This window comes from Danio aesculapii, chromosome 15, assembly GCF_903798145.1.
Source record: "Danio aesculapii chromosome 15, fDanAes4.1, whole genome shotgun sequence".
Taxonomy (NCBI): Eukaryota; Metazoa; Chordata; class Actinopteri; order Cypriniformes; family Danionidae; genus Danio; species Danio aesculapii.
The window spans coordinates 48,471,491-48,488,639 of record NC_079449.1 but is presented as its reverse complement, the minus strand read 5'-3'; the positions used below and the strand labels follow the sequence as shown (position 1 = coordinate 48,488,639).

At 38.9% G+C, this 17,149-nt stretch overlaps 1 protein-coding gene across 1 annotated transcript; it reads right to left on the bottom strand.

Moving 5' to 3' along the window:
- Positions 1–7,476: 7,476 nt before the first annotated feature.
- On the bottom strand, positions 7,477–12,634 carry LOC130241523 (cytochrome P450 2G1-like). Its single transcript, XM_056473357.1, has 9 exons — positions 12,442–12,634; positions 12,007–12,169; positions 11,768–11,917; positions 11,487–11,647; positions 10,527–10,703; positions 10,276–10,417; positions 9,748–9,935; positions 9,477–9,618; positions 7,477–8,185 (listed from the first exon to the last, which is right to left on the bottom strand). The coding sequence occupies exons 1-9, from the start codon at positions 12,610–12,612 to the stop codon at positions 8,004–8,006; spliced, it is 1,476 nt and encodes a 491-aa protein (XP_056329332.1). The 5' UTR covers positions 12,613–12,634; the 3' UTR covers positions 7,477–8,003.
- Positions 12,635–17,149: the final 4,515 nt, after the last annotated feature.

Below are 17,149 nucleotides of genomic sequence, written 5' to 3'. Positions count from 1 at the left end.
TGACGAGCGGCTGGTGAATGGGTTACCCATTTATTGTTTATCAAACGAATCAGAAAGTGTTCGGCCTGTCTGGGCCACCCGCCTTCCTTAAACCTGTCTGGGTTTAGGTTAGTCTCTCCCCCTCACCCCCCCCCCCCTGCAGAAACAGAAGGGGAAGCCAGGGGGAGCCAGCCCAAGGTAACAAAATGATACGAATGGACGAATAGGTGCCCTTGGGATGGATCCTGTGCATAGATTTGTGTATGTCAAGTCCGATGGCTCTGGCGAGTTTTAGAAAAAAAATTACAACAACTCCCCCCCCCCCCCCCATCCTAGCACTTTGTCTTGGGCGGTTTGAAGTAGGTAGACGGAGGCCGCATGCACGGGCCCACGCTTTTCTGACTATATGCACACCATATACACAATGAGAGCATTGATCTTCCTCCTGTGTGGGAGGTTGGCCTTGTCTGGGATTCGGGCTTCAGACTTGAGGAAGTGTTTGTGTTTAGGGTTTGAGTGCAGGGTGAAGGTTTAGTTGAGTTTAGGGTTTGAGTGCAGGGTGAAGGTTTAGTTGAAGTTATTTTTCCTGAGAGGTCCAAGGTTTTAGAAGTTTCCAGATCAAATAGTTAAAACGAGGTTGTCTGACTGGTTCAGGTGGTGTTGATGCGCAATGTGCTCGTTGTGTGGAGGTGCTAATCACCAGTAGAAGACTGGGCTTCATTTAAGGTCTGTTCGCCCAAGGCCACCGTCCCTGCGTGCTGTCCAAGTGGACCCAGGGGGGCTGAATACTCACCACTCCCCCAAGTGACCTTTTGTTAACACCGCAAGGTTGCCCAGGTCACCCGAGACGAGTCTGTAGAGATCCTCTTTTGAAGCTTACTCTGGCCAATTCGGACTCTCCAGGACCCCAGATTTGTCCAGGAATCAAGAGCCCTTGTCCAAATCTCCTGAAGGTAACAGGTAGGGTTAGGAACAAGTCATTGCCTTCTCTCCTCCTGCTGATTTTCTCCAGCCAACATCCAAGAAGTTTACCCTTCGGCTAAACCAACCTGCAGCTCCTCTCCTCAGCTGGACCAGTAATAGACTCAGTCTGCAGGATCTCTTGGGTCAGTTTAAGTGCTAGAGGACACCCAAAACAAAGTATAAATACCTATTATTTTTGGGTTAGAGTGAGTGACAGAAGCTGAAAAAGCTCACCACAGGGACAAATAGCCTTGTTTGCAGCGCAGCATTATACAAATGAAGGCATTCAGAGGTCTGCATGCTGGGACTGGACCTTTCCCAATGCTACATCATAAAGAGGGAGGAAGGCTCTAAAAATGAGAATTCTGTCAAATGGTGTTAAGGGTCCTGGTGTTGTCCACAGCAATCTGGGGGAGGGGAAGACTATCAGCACAGAAAAGCCAAGGACACTCCCATAAAACAGTTATTAAAAACAGTTTTAGGTTCTCTTTACAGCATACATTCATTTAGAAGCGTTTGTCCTCATAGGTATGTGAAGTGGTCCTGAAACAATCTGCAGTATCATTATCAGAGCATCTTCACTGCCTCCTGCTCAAACTGCAGTCCTCACCCAGGTTTAGTCAGCCAAACATTAATACCTGCCCATCTGTTTTATATACTTATTGGTAGAGGGAGTCTTCATGCACCTTTAGGCTGCAACCATAAGAGAACCACTTTTAACCACTGAGCGTTGTGCAGGAGCAGTCAAACAAAATCCTGAGAAGAGCAACACTTACTAGATGTGCAGGAACGTACAGTCAAACAAAATCCTGAGAAGAGCAACACTTACTAGATGTGCAGGAATGTACAGTCAAACAAAACCCTGAGAAGAGCAACACTTACTAGATGTGCAGGAACGTACAGTCAAACAAAAGCCTGAGGAGAGAAAAACAATTAGAAATTGTGCAGGAGCAGTCAAACAAAACCCTGAGAAGAGCAACACTTACTAGATGTGCAGGAACAGTCAAACAAAAGCCTGAGAAGAGAACACAATTAGGAAATGTGCAGGAGCATAGTCAAACAAAACCCTGAGAAGAGCAACACTTACTAGATGTGCAGGAACAGTCAAACAAAAGCCTGAGGAAAGAACACAATTAGGAAATGTGCAGAAGCAGTCAAACAAAACCCTGAGAAGAGCAACACTTACTAGATGTGCAGGAACGTACAGTCAAACAAAAGCCTGAGGAGAAAACAATTAGGAAATGTGCAGGAACAGTCAAACAAAACCCTGAGAACAGAAAAACAATTAGACGTGCAGGAACGTACGGTCAAACAGCCCGAGGAGAGAAACACTTACTAGCTATGCCAGAGTATACAGTCAAACTAAACCAAAGTAAAAATTATGAGGTGCTGCAGCATAAAGTCAAACAAAAGCCTCAGAGAAACACTAGAGATGCCAAACAAACCCTGAGAACAAACATTTACTAGATGTGCCACAACGTACGGTCAAATAAAACCCTGAGAGAGAGAGAAACACTTAGGGTTTTGTTTGGCGTATCTACTAAGAGAAACTACTAGATGAGCAGGAGCATACAATCAAACAAAACCCTGAGAAGAGCAACACTTACAAGATGCAGGAACGTACGGTTAAAAGCTTGAGAACACAATTAGTAGATGTGCCAGAGCATAGTCAAACAACGAAGAGAAACACTTACTAGATATGCCAAACAAACCCTGAGAAGACCTATACTTACTAGATGTGCCACAACAGGTGGTCAAACAAAACACTGAGAACAAATCAATTAGACATGCAGGAACATAGGGTCAAACAGCCTGAGGAGAGAAACTTAGATATGCCAAACAAAACACTTACTAGACATGCTACAACCTGAGAGAAACCCAACCCTAAGCCTGAGAGAAACAATTACTAGATGTGCAGGAACGTATGGTCAAACAAAACTCTGAGATGAGAAAATTAGATGTGCAGGAGCATAGTCAAACAAAAGCCTAAGAAAATGGCAACACTTACTAGATATGCCAAAAACAATGAGAAACAATTACTAGATGTGCCGGAGCATACATAGTCAAACAAAAGCCTGAGAACAAAAATTATTAGATGTGCCACAACATACGGTCAAACAAAACCCTGAGAACAGACCAATTGGACATGCAGGAACATAGGGTCAAACAGCCTGAGGAGAGAAACACTTATTAGATATGCCAAACAAACCCAGAGAAATTACTAGATGTGCCAGAGCATACGGTCAAACAAAACACTTACTAGATATGCCAAACAAACCCTGAAAACAGAACTACAATTACTAGATGTGCAGGAATGTATGGTCATACAAATGCCTGAGGAGAGAAAACAATTAGTAAATGTGCAGGTGCATACAGTCAAACTAAACCCTGAGATGAACACTTACTAGATATGCCAAAAAAACCTGGAGAACAGAACAAATTAGTAGATTTGCAGAAGCATACTGTCAAAGACACTATATATGCCAAACAAATCCTGAAAACAGAACAATTACTAGATGTGCAGGAATGTACGGTCAAACAAAAGCCTGCAGAGAGAAACACTTACTAGATATGCCAGACAAACCCTAAGAGCAACACTTACTAGATTTGCCACAACACGCAGTCAAACAAAACCTGGAGATGTGCAGGAGCAGTCAAACAAAACCCTAAGAGATACACTTACTAGATGTGCCACAACATATGGTCAAACAAAACCCTGAGAGAGGAAAAAAAAAAAAAAAAAAAACACACACACTAGATATGCCAAACAAACCCTGAAAACAAACTACAATTACTAGATGTGCAGGAATGCATGGTCAAACAACAGCCTGAGGAGAGAAAACAATTAGTAAATGTGCAGTGCATACCAGTCAAACTAAATCCTGAGACGATCAACACTTACTAGATATGCCAAACAAATCTAGAACAGAATTACTAGATGTGCAGGAATGCAAGGTCAAACAAAAGCCTGAGGAGAGAAACACTTACTAGATATGCCAAACAAGCCCAAAGAGAAATTACTAGATGTGCAGGATCTCTTAGGGTTTTTGCTGATTGAAGATGCAGACAAACACCTTAAAGAGATCAGATTAATCCGCAGCCAAAAAATAGTTAATTCCTCTCAAATGTAGAAGCAGGGGTGTTAAGACAGAAACCAGAGATAGTCTGTCAGAAACTGAATGCTTGAGAGGTCAGGCCGAGATTCATTCTGGCAGATATATCCCAAGAAATGTATCAACCTTCTACTGGACGTCCTCTCTGAGGCAATGCAAGAACCAAACCAACATCATTCTCTGTAAAGATAACCGTTGAGAGCATTGCCTTAAGGAAAAGGAGAGTCTGGGCCATTGACCAGTTGTTGAGACACAGCATTTCGGCAAGGGTGAGTTTTCTCATCACTATTTGTTTATTTCTTTGTTTTTTGCTCTTGTTTGTATATTTTTATTTAGACTTTGATTATCTGATGTCTAGGTTGTTTTCCCATACTTTGGTTATCATATTTTAGCTTATAAAGTCCTTCAAAATTTTGTTTTATTAGAGAATAGACCAGAGGCAAATGACTCATTAGTATTCGTGTTTTTGCACCAATCACGTTTGTTCTCAGTTGAACGTGTCATAGGTCAGTTTAAATAACATATCTTTGTTGTTTTTTAATATTTTGTTTTCATTTTTTTCGGCATTTTAATCTGTATATTATGTAGAAAATTGTTGAACAAAAAACTCATATTACTGATAAACAATATTTTTTATGAGGTTAGGGTTAGGGTTTTTTTCTTTGAGGAGTATAGCTGATTTAGTGGGGTCCCTTACAATCGCCTCAGAGTTCAAGTTGTATATCAACTCTCTCCTCTTGCTATTTAATTCATGCAACTGCAACCTCAGGTAGCGGTGGGCAAAGCAAGGCTTCATAAAACACTGAAATAGTTGAAGCAAATGTGTTGAAGATTCGAGACGTTTTGAAACCTCACTCTACAGTGATGCCTAGTGATCATTTTTTTATGTATTGCACTAAACAGCTTCAGCACAGAACAGTTGAGCAAATTGAGGTATTAAACCCCACTTTGTGAGATTGAACCCTCAAGTGATATAGTGGAGTGGTCTGGGTTACTGACTACCATGCGGGGATTGTTGGTTTGAATCCACGCTGATACAGCTACTTTGAAATGCTTTAATATCAGTTCAAGATGGTCTGACATCCGAATAAACACTTTGTGAGTAAATATGTCTTGTTTTGGTCATAAAACAGGGCTGTTGCTAGATCAGACACAGTTGTGGACAGAAGTTAACAAGAGTTATTTATATTATTCTTAAAATTTCCCATTTATTGTATTTTATTAACGTCTACCACAACCCTAAACCCAACCATCACAGTACTGTAAAAATATTAATTATTGTTTTACAGTTACATAAATGATGCTAAATTAATGGCGTATCTGCAGCTGTATCCTATCTAGACTACACCATAAAACAGTAACATGATTAAAACACATAAAATCAGGATTTTGGAGTATTTGTACAAGTCGGGATTCGAACCCAAAAGTCATTTGAAACCAGTTACAACACACACACACACACACACACACACACACACACACACACACACACACACACACACACACACACACACACACACACAGTCCACAAGGCCATAAGAGACAGAAACTAATACTTGACCCTGTTAGTCAAATGTAGATTCTCCAGGTCTCGAAACGCTTCTGAACTGATCAATGCTTTGAATCGCTTTCGTCACATGACCAGGTGTTTCGAAACACTTTAGTCACGTGACCTGGGTGTTTCAGATCATGCTTCGGTACAGTGTTTCGAAACACTTGCGCTTCAGGATCTCAACACTGTGTCAAAACGTCAGTTTCACGTCAGCCATCCCTAAATGCAGGTGAGAGTACTAATCTTGTGGTTAAATCCACAGTAATGTTGAGTCCCACACCTCAATCATCTGAAATGACTTGCAATAAATAATATGTAAATGCCATTGGAACAGTTTTAATGAGCAAGTTCAGATGGAATTGAGGACTGATCTGCTCTGAGAAATGTTGCACTAAAATGAAATAAGAAATTAAGCTTTTGAGGTTATACTTGCTGAGCTTAACCTTGACTCAGTTGCATGAAAGCAGACTAAATTAAGTTACTATGGAAGTTTATTCTCTGCAGCTAGCCTGAGCTCCAGAGCAGGTTAACAACCAGGCTAAGATTAATCCTAGTGATTTATATGTTAGTTTCATTGTCAATGCTACTTGAAATAAATGTGTTTTACAGTCACTCCAAGCTATTGTCATTTGATACTGTGGATTTATATAATCTAGTTTCAAATGAACAATAACCTACATATAACTGAAAAGCTTTGGTTTTTGATTATATCATTTTATTAACAGCCCAGCCATGAGGGACATTTACCTTTGTCTTTCTGACTACAGGCTAAGCTAGTGTAATGCAAATGCTATGGCCAGGCTTTTCACGTCTCTGCCTTTGCCTTTGGGTGATACTTTCAGGCCAAAGAAATCACTTTTGTTGATTAACTTGTGTGGTCAGTTGCTGGGCCAGTTTCTAACACCTATACACTGGTTATTATGCTGACTCCAAAACTGAATTTGCATGCTTTGTTGAACCATCTCCACCCCTCCTAAAACATTTTATAGACAAGTCAATTTTGTCTTAATTCAGACTTGTGATAAGACTCTCAGACTGCAGACCTCTGGTAGGATCTGCAGGCATATTGCCCTCTTGAAAATGTAGCGTGATTGCAGTTTAACCTACATGTTTCAATTAAGGAATTCTGCTTGTTTTAGTACTTTTGAACATTGGGGTCAGAACTGTCTGAAACCAATGAGCAGGTGTTGAGAGACAACATCCTCGATCGTGGTGACTTTTCTCATAATCATTTGTTTTTGCTCTCATTTGTATTTTATCATTCAGAATTTGAGTATCTAATGTCTAGGTTGCTTTTCTATACTTTAGTCATCATATTTAAGCTTATAAAGCCCTTTAAAATAGCGTTTTATTAGAGAAGAGAGCAGATGTGAATGACTCATTAGTATTCATGTTTTTAGACCAATCCTCTTTGTCCTCAGCTGAGTGTGCTTTCGGTCAGGTTTAATCCTTCATATCTCGGCCGTTTTTTAATGTTTTGGTTTCATTTTTTCAGCATTTTAACCTGTATGTTGTGTAGAATAAGTGTTGAGCAGAGAAACTGTCATTACTGATAAAAAAATATATATATTTCTGTGGAGTTACCGTTTATGAGGAGTATAGCTGATTTAGTGTGTCCTCTTACAATCTGTTTAGTTTGATTTCTTACTCCCTTCTTGCACATTGATACACAGTCTTTATAAAAAACTAGGGTAATGTTAGGGTCACTTAACTGATAAAGTTTGACACACACACAGTTCTCAATCATGTGCATGAGATTGTATGATATAACAATGTACACACATAGACAATAACATTATGATCACTCAAACAAATAGCATATAGTTAACAGCTATTCATTAAATCTGTTGGGATTTTACTCTTGCCAGTCATTGTGCTTGAACATACAAAGACACTGTACATAAGGTAAAATTAATAATACAAAATCATAAATAAATAAACTACATTCAATATTACACTGACATATAGTGAAGATCAGAAGCTCCTCATGAACATCAGAAGAGGCTCGTCAGCAGTCAGAACACAGGAAACAGCACCGCATGAAGAACAGAAGAACACTACAGAAGATCACTTCAGGTGAATGAAGCATAACCATATCATGGTATGCAACATCACTGATTATCAAGAGTGATTTTAAACAAACTGAGGTTTTTGTTTGTTTGTTTATTTTTATTTTTGAAAAAAAATATTCTATTAGCATCAATCATTGCATTTATGCTGGGTTCATGATACCATTGAGTAGGATGCGATTCAGTGCTGTACCTACATCAGACTTTAAGAAATTTGAAAATCACAGCTTACATTCTAAAGTACATTTCATCAACCTGTGGTCACTCTCTCTCTCTCTCTGTATTGGATGACTTCATTCTTGTAGTATGTTACAATCGCCACATAGCTTAGCGAGGAGATGCTATGAGTTCATAGTGTCGAGGCATGTTGCCAAAGCTGCTGAGTTCAGGACTGGGGTCTATGCTGTCTGGACCATTAGGACTACTGAAGCTGAACTTCTGAAGCAGGGACACGATGAACAGAAAGATCTCCATACGAGCCAGAGATTCACCCACACACACACGTTTACCTGTAGAGATGGAATAACATACACTGATCATTAATGCTGTTTATTCAAAATGTGATAAGTACATTTTTAACCAACTCTGCATGGAGCTATACTCTTATAGAATTTTTTTCACTTTTTCCCCTGGTCTTATGTTATACTGTGAATATATTGTTAACACATACTGTGCATTTCCCTTTAATGGCAAAGACCTTAACCATTAAAGAGTGGTTTAATGGTTACATCTTCTAACTACATCTTCACATCCTCAAACTTATTTTTTTTTAGAGGCTTACATGGCATGACGCATGTTTGTATGCTGCATTTCTATGCAACACATTAATTGTGAGTCTACTGCAAATGAGGAATTAGCCTATTTGAGATGTAAAATGTTGGCCATAGTAAGTTAAACTAACAGGAGAAAGGGAGAATCCAAGAGTCAATGGCTTATAGTAGCACACCCTGAATCTTTCCAGCTGTATACAGAGCAACAGAAGCTCTGTGTTATTGCTCGAGCCTCCAGGAGACACTAAGCCAACACCAAATAACTACAGTTGACAAAAAACAACTGTGTTGTTGCCTTGTGTTGACCACATCTAGTCCCATCAAAGGCAGCACATGATCAAACTAAACTAATTGCAGCAGACTAAAAAGAGTGTTTATCTGTGTCGGCACAAGAGGACTTGTGTCTTCATACCACCAGGGGGAAGTATAGTCTGTTTCCTTATTCGACAAATAAAAACTGAAACATGAGACCCACACAGACAAAGTGTAAACAAAGCAGCATATAGTACCATTATCACAGTACTCTCACTCACCATAGAGGGGTTCTCTTGTGCAAATATGACTGATAAGCAGTTGTTTTCTGCAGTGACACCTCGGGCACAGTAATGCCCCTCCTCTTTTCCTAACCCTTCACCCTAAAGTTTAACACCTTTTTCAGAATAATTGAGAATCTGGCAAGTACTACCAGTTTTGTAAATCTGAGCCATGTGGACCAAACTAAAATGTTTTGTGATAGAGTTTAAGAGTTGAGCACAGAGATCCAGTTGTGCTTACTACATTCAAAAAGCCCCAGTTTTAATAAAAGAAATGCAATCTCCTTTTGGACAATGAGGGTCAAATGAACTATTTATTATCCCTCAAGAGAGGTGTTGCTCTTTTGTTTTTTGAAAGTGGATGCACAATGCTCTTAGTTCTCAATACCACTCACCTGCATTCATATTATTATTATTATTATTATTATTTGTTGATGGCGCAAGGAAGGTAACTTTGACTAACTCTGGATTGACATGGAAGACCTTCTAGAGTTTACCTGCAGAAAAGGGCATAAAGGCGGGATTCTTCTTAAAGTTGCCATTGGAATCCAGAAAGTGCTCTGGGTTAAATGTCCAAGGGGTTTCCCAATGTCCCTCATCCCTTAGGACAGAGTGCAGCATGGGAATAATTACTGTGTCCTGGGAAAATACAATCAATTTACAATTACACAAAATATCCAGGCCAACAAGCTTACTGCAGTAAGTATTGTGCAGTTTCTACAATCTTGTGTTGTTTAAGACAAACTGAGTTGACCCATTCATTGTTACCTTGGGGATTTTATAGCCCCTGAAAGTGATGTCTTTCAGGGCATAATGGGGAACGTTCAGTGGTGCAATGTCCAGACAGCGCTGTACTTCATGGATCACAGCATCAGTGAAGGGGAGAGACTTTCTGTCCTCCATTGTAGGAATTCTGTTCTGTCCAATAACCCGATCTATCTCCTTCTGCATTTGCTCTAGATCAGAGAGAACTTTATTAATGTTCTTCAGTAACTGTGGGAAAAATCAAGACATCAGTGCAGTACAGCAGATAAACACATAAGAAACTAACAAGTTTAAATTGTGTAACTTTTTTCAGTTATTTCCAACAAATACGTTTAAAACAAAGATGCTATGAATTGTTTCAGACTTGTTTAAAATAATATGTTTGAAATATGTAGTAGTCTTCATGTGTGCACCCTGTACTAACAATAAAGAGCAATGAAATACAGTCACCACAGAAATGACGTGTATGAGTAGGGCTAGATTAGCTTAGCACAACAACAATCATACACCCAACATATGTTTTGGACCTACCCTGTATGTGAGGGTGCTTGATCAGAAGCATTAGAGCGTATCTTAAAGTTGTGCTGGTGGTTTCTGTACCGGCTGTAAACAGATTTAAAGAGGTTGCAAACATGTTTTCCTTGTGGAACTCTGTGTCAGGATTGTGTTTCTCCTGTTGTAGAATACAAAAAAGAGAAAAGCACTTGTGTAATTTGTAAATGACAACTGACATGCATATAGACTGGAACAATAATTGCTTATTTTTTCTTTGCTTTCTATACCTGATTGAGCCTAATAAGGAAGCAGTCAATAAAGTCCTTTGGGTCACTGGAATCCAAATTCTTCTCATGCTCCTTGATAATTGTCATTATGGAGGATTTGAGATCATCAATCTCTCCAAACATGGTATGATGTCTACCAGGTAAGAGCTCCATGACTTTAGGGAAGATGTTGTACAGCTGTTGGGATTGACAAGATAGTTCCAGAGACAATAATAATAATAATAATAATAATAATAATAATAATAATAATAATAATAATAATAATAATAACAACAACAACAACAACAACAACAACAGCAGTTTGTTAGCGTTATATAGTGCTTTTTTTCCCCATGTGGTTTCCTTTTCAGGCACTGACCAGACTCAACTGTGCTTAGCTTCAGTAGGGAAAATTGTGACACAGGAAGAGAGATAACTGCAGGCTACATTCATACAGAATACATTATTTAATTCAAAACAAACTGTTGCTGCTTTGTAGAAAGTACACAGCTAAGACTGAGTTGATCAGCTCTGGTAAAAGCACACCAGCAGTAAAAGCTCTGTTAGCTGATCATTTGTTTTGCTTTTAAATCTATATAGGTGTGAAGAGGGGGCAGAGCTGACAGCCGTGGGAATGAAATGAGGCTGGTGCTTCAGTGAGAACGTGAAGCACATGACGCACACTGACCTCGAGTCCCGAGAAGGAGCTCTAGATTATTAAAACAGAGGTCCAGGCCTGGACACGTTTACATTGTGTTTGTTTTCAGTTCAACGGCAGTCTCTGTGAGGAGCTGTTTGTTTTTTCTCTTTAATAAATTCTATAAGTTTCCTCAGTTCTCTACCTTCTTCCCGACGGCCAGGAGGCCGTTTAAAATCATTACAATAGGTCTTGTGGAAACTATAACAACCTTAATTTTAGATTTTTTCTTTCCAAAACATTCTTCATTCCCAAACATGCCCCACACGGTCTCATTGACTCACCTGTCCCCAAGGGCTGCTTGCAAATCGCATGAGGTTGGAGATGATCTGGAGCAACTGCAGGAAGTTTTTGTCTTCATAATCAAAGCGCTGCCCAAACACCAGGGAGCAGATGACGTTGGACACAGCCCGGCTCATGAAGAGTAATGGATCAACTGGTTTGGCTGAAGGAGAAAAGTCTTATTATAAAACTCTGACATCTGTGAGTTCAGGAATCTCCATTTATACAATGACTCTAATACTGAACTCATGGAAGGTAAATGTTGAATACTCTGTTTCCTTACATTTGGTTTCTTCAAAACTCTTGACCAAGTATCTGCTCTCTTCTTGAATCCACTGCTCCATTCGTTTGCGTCCCATTCCAAAATCCCTCAGTGTGGTGAGAGTGAACCGCCTCAGCTGACGCCAGCGTTCTCCATTGCTGATGATCAGACCTACAAACAAGTAAAGGTGGTCAAAATCTAAACTCGTCTCCATCATACTGATAACGTCTGTCTTTGACATATATAAACATCATTCTCACCATAGCCTCTTAGAACTCTGTTAGTAAAAGGAATGGGAGCTCTCGATGCAAAGTCTTCAGCCTGCTCCACCAGAGCCTCTTTCACTGTTTCATAACCCACCAGAACCACCATTCTCTGAGTCCCGATGTGCACCGTCATCACAGGCCCATAGGTTTTACTCCACTTTTTGAGAGAATAGAATTTACAGCATGATACCAATAAACATTTTCTGAGCTATTCAGACAATATTCGCTACATTAAAACCAATGATTCACATAAAACAATGAAATCTCATAATGGTATTATGATGGTCAGATTTAAACAACTGCATTGTGATGTGCTGGTAATAATCCTCACATGATTCAAAGGGTTACAATATTATAATACCTTGCCAAAAAGGTCTTAATATTTCAAACATAAAGTTCAGAAATACATATCCCTGCTATCACTCTCACCTTCATAAAGCTCTTAAATGGTGCACTTTTTTCCAGTGTTAGTAAGTTTCCAATCAGTGGAAGTGCCAGTGGCCCCGGGGGCAAAGAAAGTCCGCTCTCCTTCCTCTTCCATCTAATCAACATCAACACGCTCAAGACCAAAACCAGCAGCAGTGAGCTTGAGAGCTCCATCCCTTCTACCAATCAGTTCTGTTTGTCTCCACATCTGTTTTTCCCTGTGGCTTTGCAGGTTTTTATAGTGAAGCAGGAGCAGAGCAGACAGGGGCGTTTTAGACAGGAATGGGACAGAGGTGACGAAGTTGATAAGTTTGTGCACATTAACCAGGTGCACCCTAACCCTAATTCTGCTCTCTCGCTGATAACATATAAAACATAGACATCAAATATATTAGACAAGGAATGCGAAACGGTTCGGAAATATTCTGGATTATCGTTATGTTATAACCAAACTCAACCATTGTGGAAATGTAAAGTTTCTCTTTTAGCTTGAAATTTCGATAAGGATTTTCCATGGCTTCAAGAAGACATCTTTTATTCAAGATGCACTGGTGAAGGAGGTTAAAGTGATACTGTTTTTTGTTTATGATGATCATTTGTTGAAGTCAGGAATACGGATGTCTGTGTCTGTTGATCACAGACTGATCTAATCACTGCTTGCCTTTTGTCCTCCCACTGAGAGTGAAGGTGTGAAAAACTTGACATTGTATTCTGTTTCTGTTCTGTTTCTGACCCAGACTTATAGATTAGTAGGGGTAATAGTGCTACTTCACTTGAAAGAAAAGCTACAGTAGACAGAGAACAATTCTTTATGTGGAGATTTCAAGTGCTGTATAACAGTAAAGTACAGTATGTGTGTGTTTTTTTATTCAGTGATGCACATACTGTGGGTGATATTATTAGCAGAGCAATTGTCTTGTAAACTATAAAGGGGAAAACAACCATGGTGGAAGAAAAACTAACCCAACCAGCATAATTTTCACAATTTAACTCATTTTGATCGGCTTAACTGCGCGTGGATTCAGTCTCAGCATTGATCTCACATTCATTACATGAAACTGTTAAAATATTTAGACTCATCTGCATGAATGGCAGAGCTAATCATTCATGAATCATGAGTAGATATTCATTTACATGTGTTTCTCTTTGACACACAGGCCATTGCTGACCTCTGAGCACACTGTCTGAAGTAAATAGAGCACAGGTTGACAAGCATATATGCACAGTTGTGAGTTATTGTTATAGACATGATGTTCAAACCTGTTTGATGCAGGTTAAAGCAAAAACACTCCCTGTAGAAACAGAAAAAAACATTTTGTTTAATACTATTTTCACTTGACTAGAGTGCTGATGTGAGGAATCAATCAATCAATCAATCAATCAATCAATCAATCAACCAACCAACCTTCTTTTATATAGCACCTTAAACAAATTCTACAACAACACAAAGCAAACAATGTAAAAACAACAAATACAAGAAATATCATTAAAATACAGCAAGACATTAAAACAGAGAAACGTTTCAGTGCTACTATGCATTAAAAGCCATTTGGAACAAGTGGGTCTTATGCTTGGCTTTATAAATTGTCAGGACAGTGATTGTACGAAGCTCAGTAGGAAGGGTGTTCCAAAGTTTAAGACCTGCCACTTCTAAAAAGCGATCACTGCATGTATCTTGACCATGGGACTTTTAGCAGAAGTTCAGTTCTAAACGTAACAGGGATGCAGTGGAGGGAGTAGAGATTAGGTGTAATGTGTTCACTTTTCTGACTGGTTATTAACATGTGAGCAGCAGCATTTTGCATGAGTTGCAAACGGTGTAGACAAACTTGATTAGCTCAAACATAAAGTGCATTAAAGTAGTCCAAACACAAGCTAACAAAAGCATGGATGGCTTTTTCAAGATCAGCCTTGCTCAGGAAGGGTTAGGGTTACAGAATGCCAAACAGAATACACTCAGTTAGGTTTTCATTTAGGCAGAGAAAATCTTGTGACAGCCATATCTTGATGTTATTCAAACTTTTGTTAAAAGAATCAAATTAATCTAAAGAGTTCAGTGCAACAGGAATACACACAGTGCTCTAACTCACTGCATAATTAGAGAAATGTGCCAACTAGTCATGATTATTTCCTTGAACCAGTAGCACCATACTTTGTTTTGACAAAGACCCTAATCAATTTCAAACCATTATCATTAACTTACATCAAACACCAGAAGGCTTTCCGTTTTTACATTAACATGCACAATGTACATGCAGTATATTTAACCCATGGTCAGGCATTTTTGCCACTGTGTGAGGTTCTGCTGCTGATGTCAACAGTCTCTCAGAAGGGTTTTATCACGTTGGGTCTCCATACTTTTCTTTTTAAGTATTGACACATTACTCTAAGTTCCTTAATTATTCCTGCACATGCTCAAAAACTGTGCCACATGTTTTCAATATTTAAACATTTTTATGATGCCTCACAAAGAGAAGCTCACTGGTTCGAGTCCTGGCTGGGTCAGTTGCATTGAGAATTGATGAACTAAATTAGACATACTGTGTGTGTGTGTGTGTGTGTGTGTGTGTGTGTGTGTGTGTGTGTGTGTGTGTGTGTGTGTGTGTGTGTGTGTGTGTGTGTTTTCCAGTACTGGGTTTCAGCTGAAAGGGCATCCACTGTGTAAAACATATGCCAGAGTAGTTGGCAGTTCATTCCAATGTGGCAACCACTGATGAATCAGGGACTAAGCTGAAGGAAAATTTATTAACCAAGCAATAGATAATGTAAAGGTGTAGTATAGTTTTGTCTACCTGTGATTTGCAGCTTTACTATAAGAGTTTAGGTTTTACATCTAGACTGCATTATCCTCGTGTTTACTCTTGACCCAGTCAGATATCAGACTGACTGTTGATAATGTAACATTGCACTTCTGCTTAATAAATGTTCACCTCTATTCTCACTGACACAGACTCACCGTCACACAAACAAAGAATGAATATGAGTGAAAGGGGAGATAAGAGCAATGTTGAACAGCAAGTGAAGGCAGGTGTTTAAAACATAAACTCCAGAAATAAAAATGCAGCTTACACACACAAAACATGACGAACCAGACAGGAATCTGCGGAGGGAATGAGAGGAAAAGCCAATACAGCAGAAATGCTGTACATTATGCAAACCACTAGAAAGAACAGAAAAGAACACATGATGGGTTTTCTAAATCCTTGACTTGGTACAGAAATTGTATTACTCCAATAGTCATTTCATACAGTAAAGATTACATGAATGACTTTTTTGGCAATAAACTATAAAACTACTATAAACATCTGAAAATGTTAAAAATTAGTTGTGGAGTTTGTAAGACAATATTAATAGTAATTGTTAGTGTTGCTATTTTTTCAAACAAACATAAAACTTAATGCATATTATAATAGGCACAATGAAAGATGTCAGCCTCATGTGAGACTTTCTGGACACAAAATAATATTTATTATAATGGCAGGATGTGCTGAAATAATAATGAAATGAAACAAAACAATAATCTTAACTTGCAATAATTAGTTAATCACTTAACTAACAAATGAAAAAGCAGCTTGAATTGGCACTTTAGTATAAGAGTGTTCGTAAGTGTAGATCAGTGCACATCATATCTGCTGACATTAACTGATCTGATTAATCACAGATGAGCTGAGTCAACTTTCACAGAGATTCAAGAGCTGCCCTTCAGCCTGCTTTATGGTGTTCACTGATACACTGGAGCTGAACCTTTATACTACTAAACTACAAACACTCGGCCACAAACCTCATGTTGTCATAGTATTTGAAGAGTTCACTAAAATGAAAATGCATCTATTCTCCCACAACTTGTTTCAAGCCTATTTGAGTTTATTTTATCTGCTCACGAAAAACAAAAAAAACCAGAAACATTCCTTAAAATATCTGCTTTGTAAAAACTCAGATACGGTCAATAAATTGTGGGTATTGATTTTAATTGCTTTGTGAACTATAACTTTAAAACAATAGATGGGAAACTATTTAGATCTATTTACTCCTGACTATTTAGATTTTCTCAATGGCAGGGGACATTGTTACCGCCACAAGATCTTCACCCACTACATTTTATTATACAAGTGTAATGTTGTTTGTTTATTTGTGGACAGCTGACTTAGTATATACTGCATTTTAGCATGGAATCTGCAATTGCACAATTGTGCTGTCATGATCACCATCGATCTAACCCTTATAGATCACTCAAGAACATTCATTATCAGCAGAACTACAAGTCTGCAACTGATATAAACTACAACTCCTGTCATGCACCTCACACACACCTGTTCCAGATCACAGATGATTGCACACTCAAAGCTGGAAACTTAATGACTGATTACACAAACTATATATACTGCTCTCATTTCCACACACTGCTGAGTCTTGATGTTGTAACACCACAAAGCGTTTTCATCCACTAGTCTTTTCTGTGTTTGACCTTTGCTTTGTCTCCTTGTTTTCATTGTTTGCCGCCTCTATTGACTTTTTGACTCTAGTGCCTGTGACCTAGACCATGCTTCTGGATTACCCTTAGTTTCTGTTTGTACCTGTGGACCATTGCCTGCATGACAACTTTTAAAGGGCACCCATTTTACCTCTTTTTCAAGATTTAAGATAAGCCTTTTGTGTCTCCAAAATGTGTGTGTAGATTCAGCTCAAATACCCATCAGATTATTTATCAGAC

What these genes read in the sequence shown, in the direction of transcription:
- LOC130241523 (XM_056473357.1), bottom strand. Translation starts at nt 12,612, where the DNA reads ATGGAGCTCTCAAGCTCACTGCTGCTGGTTTTGGTCTTGAGCGTGTTG. An exon ending in GAGTTTTGAAGAAACCAAAT is followed by an intron (nt 11,648 to 11,767) that starts GTAAGGAAACAG and finishes TTTCTCCTTCAG; the next exon opens with CCAAACCAGTTGATCCATTA. An exon ending in TCCTTATTAGGCTCAATCAG is followed by an intron (nt 10,418 to 10,526) that starts GTATAGAAAGCA and finishes ATTCTACAACAG; the next exon opens with GAGAAACACAATCCTGACAC.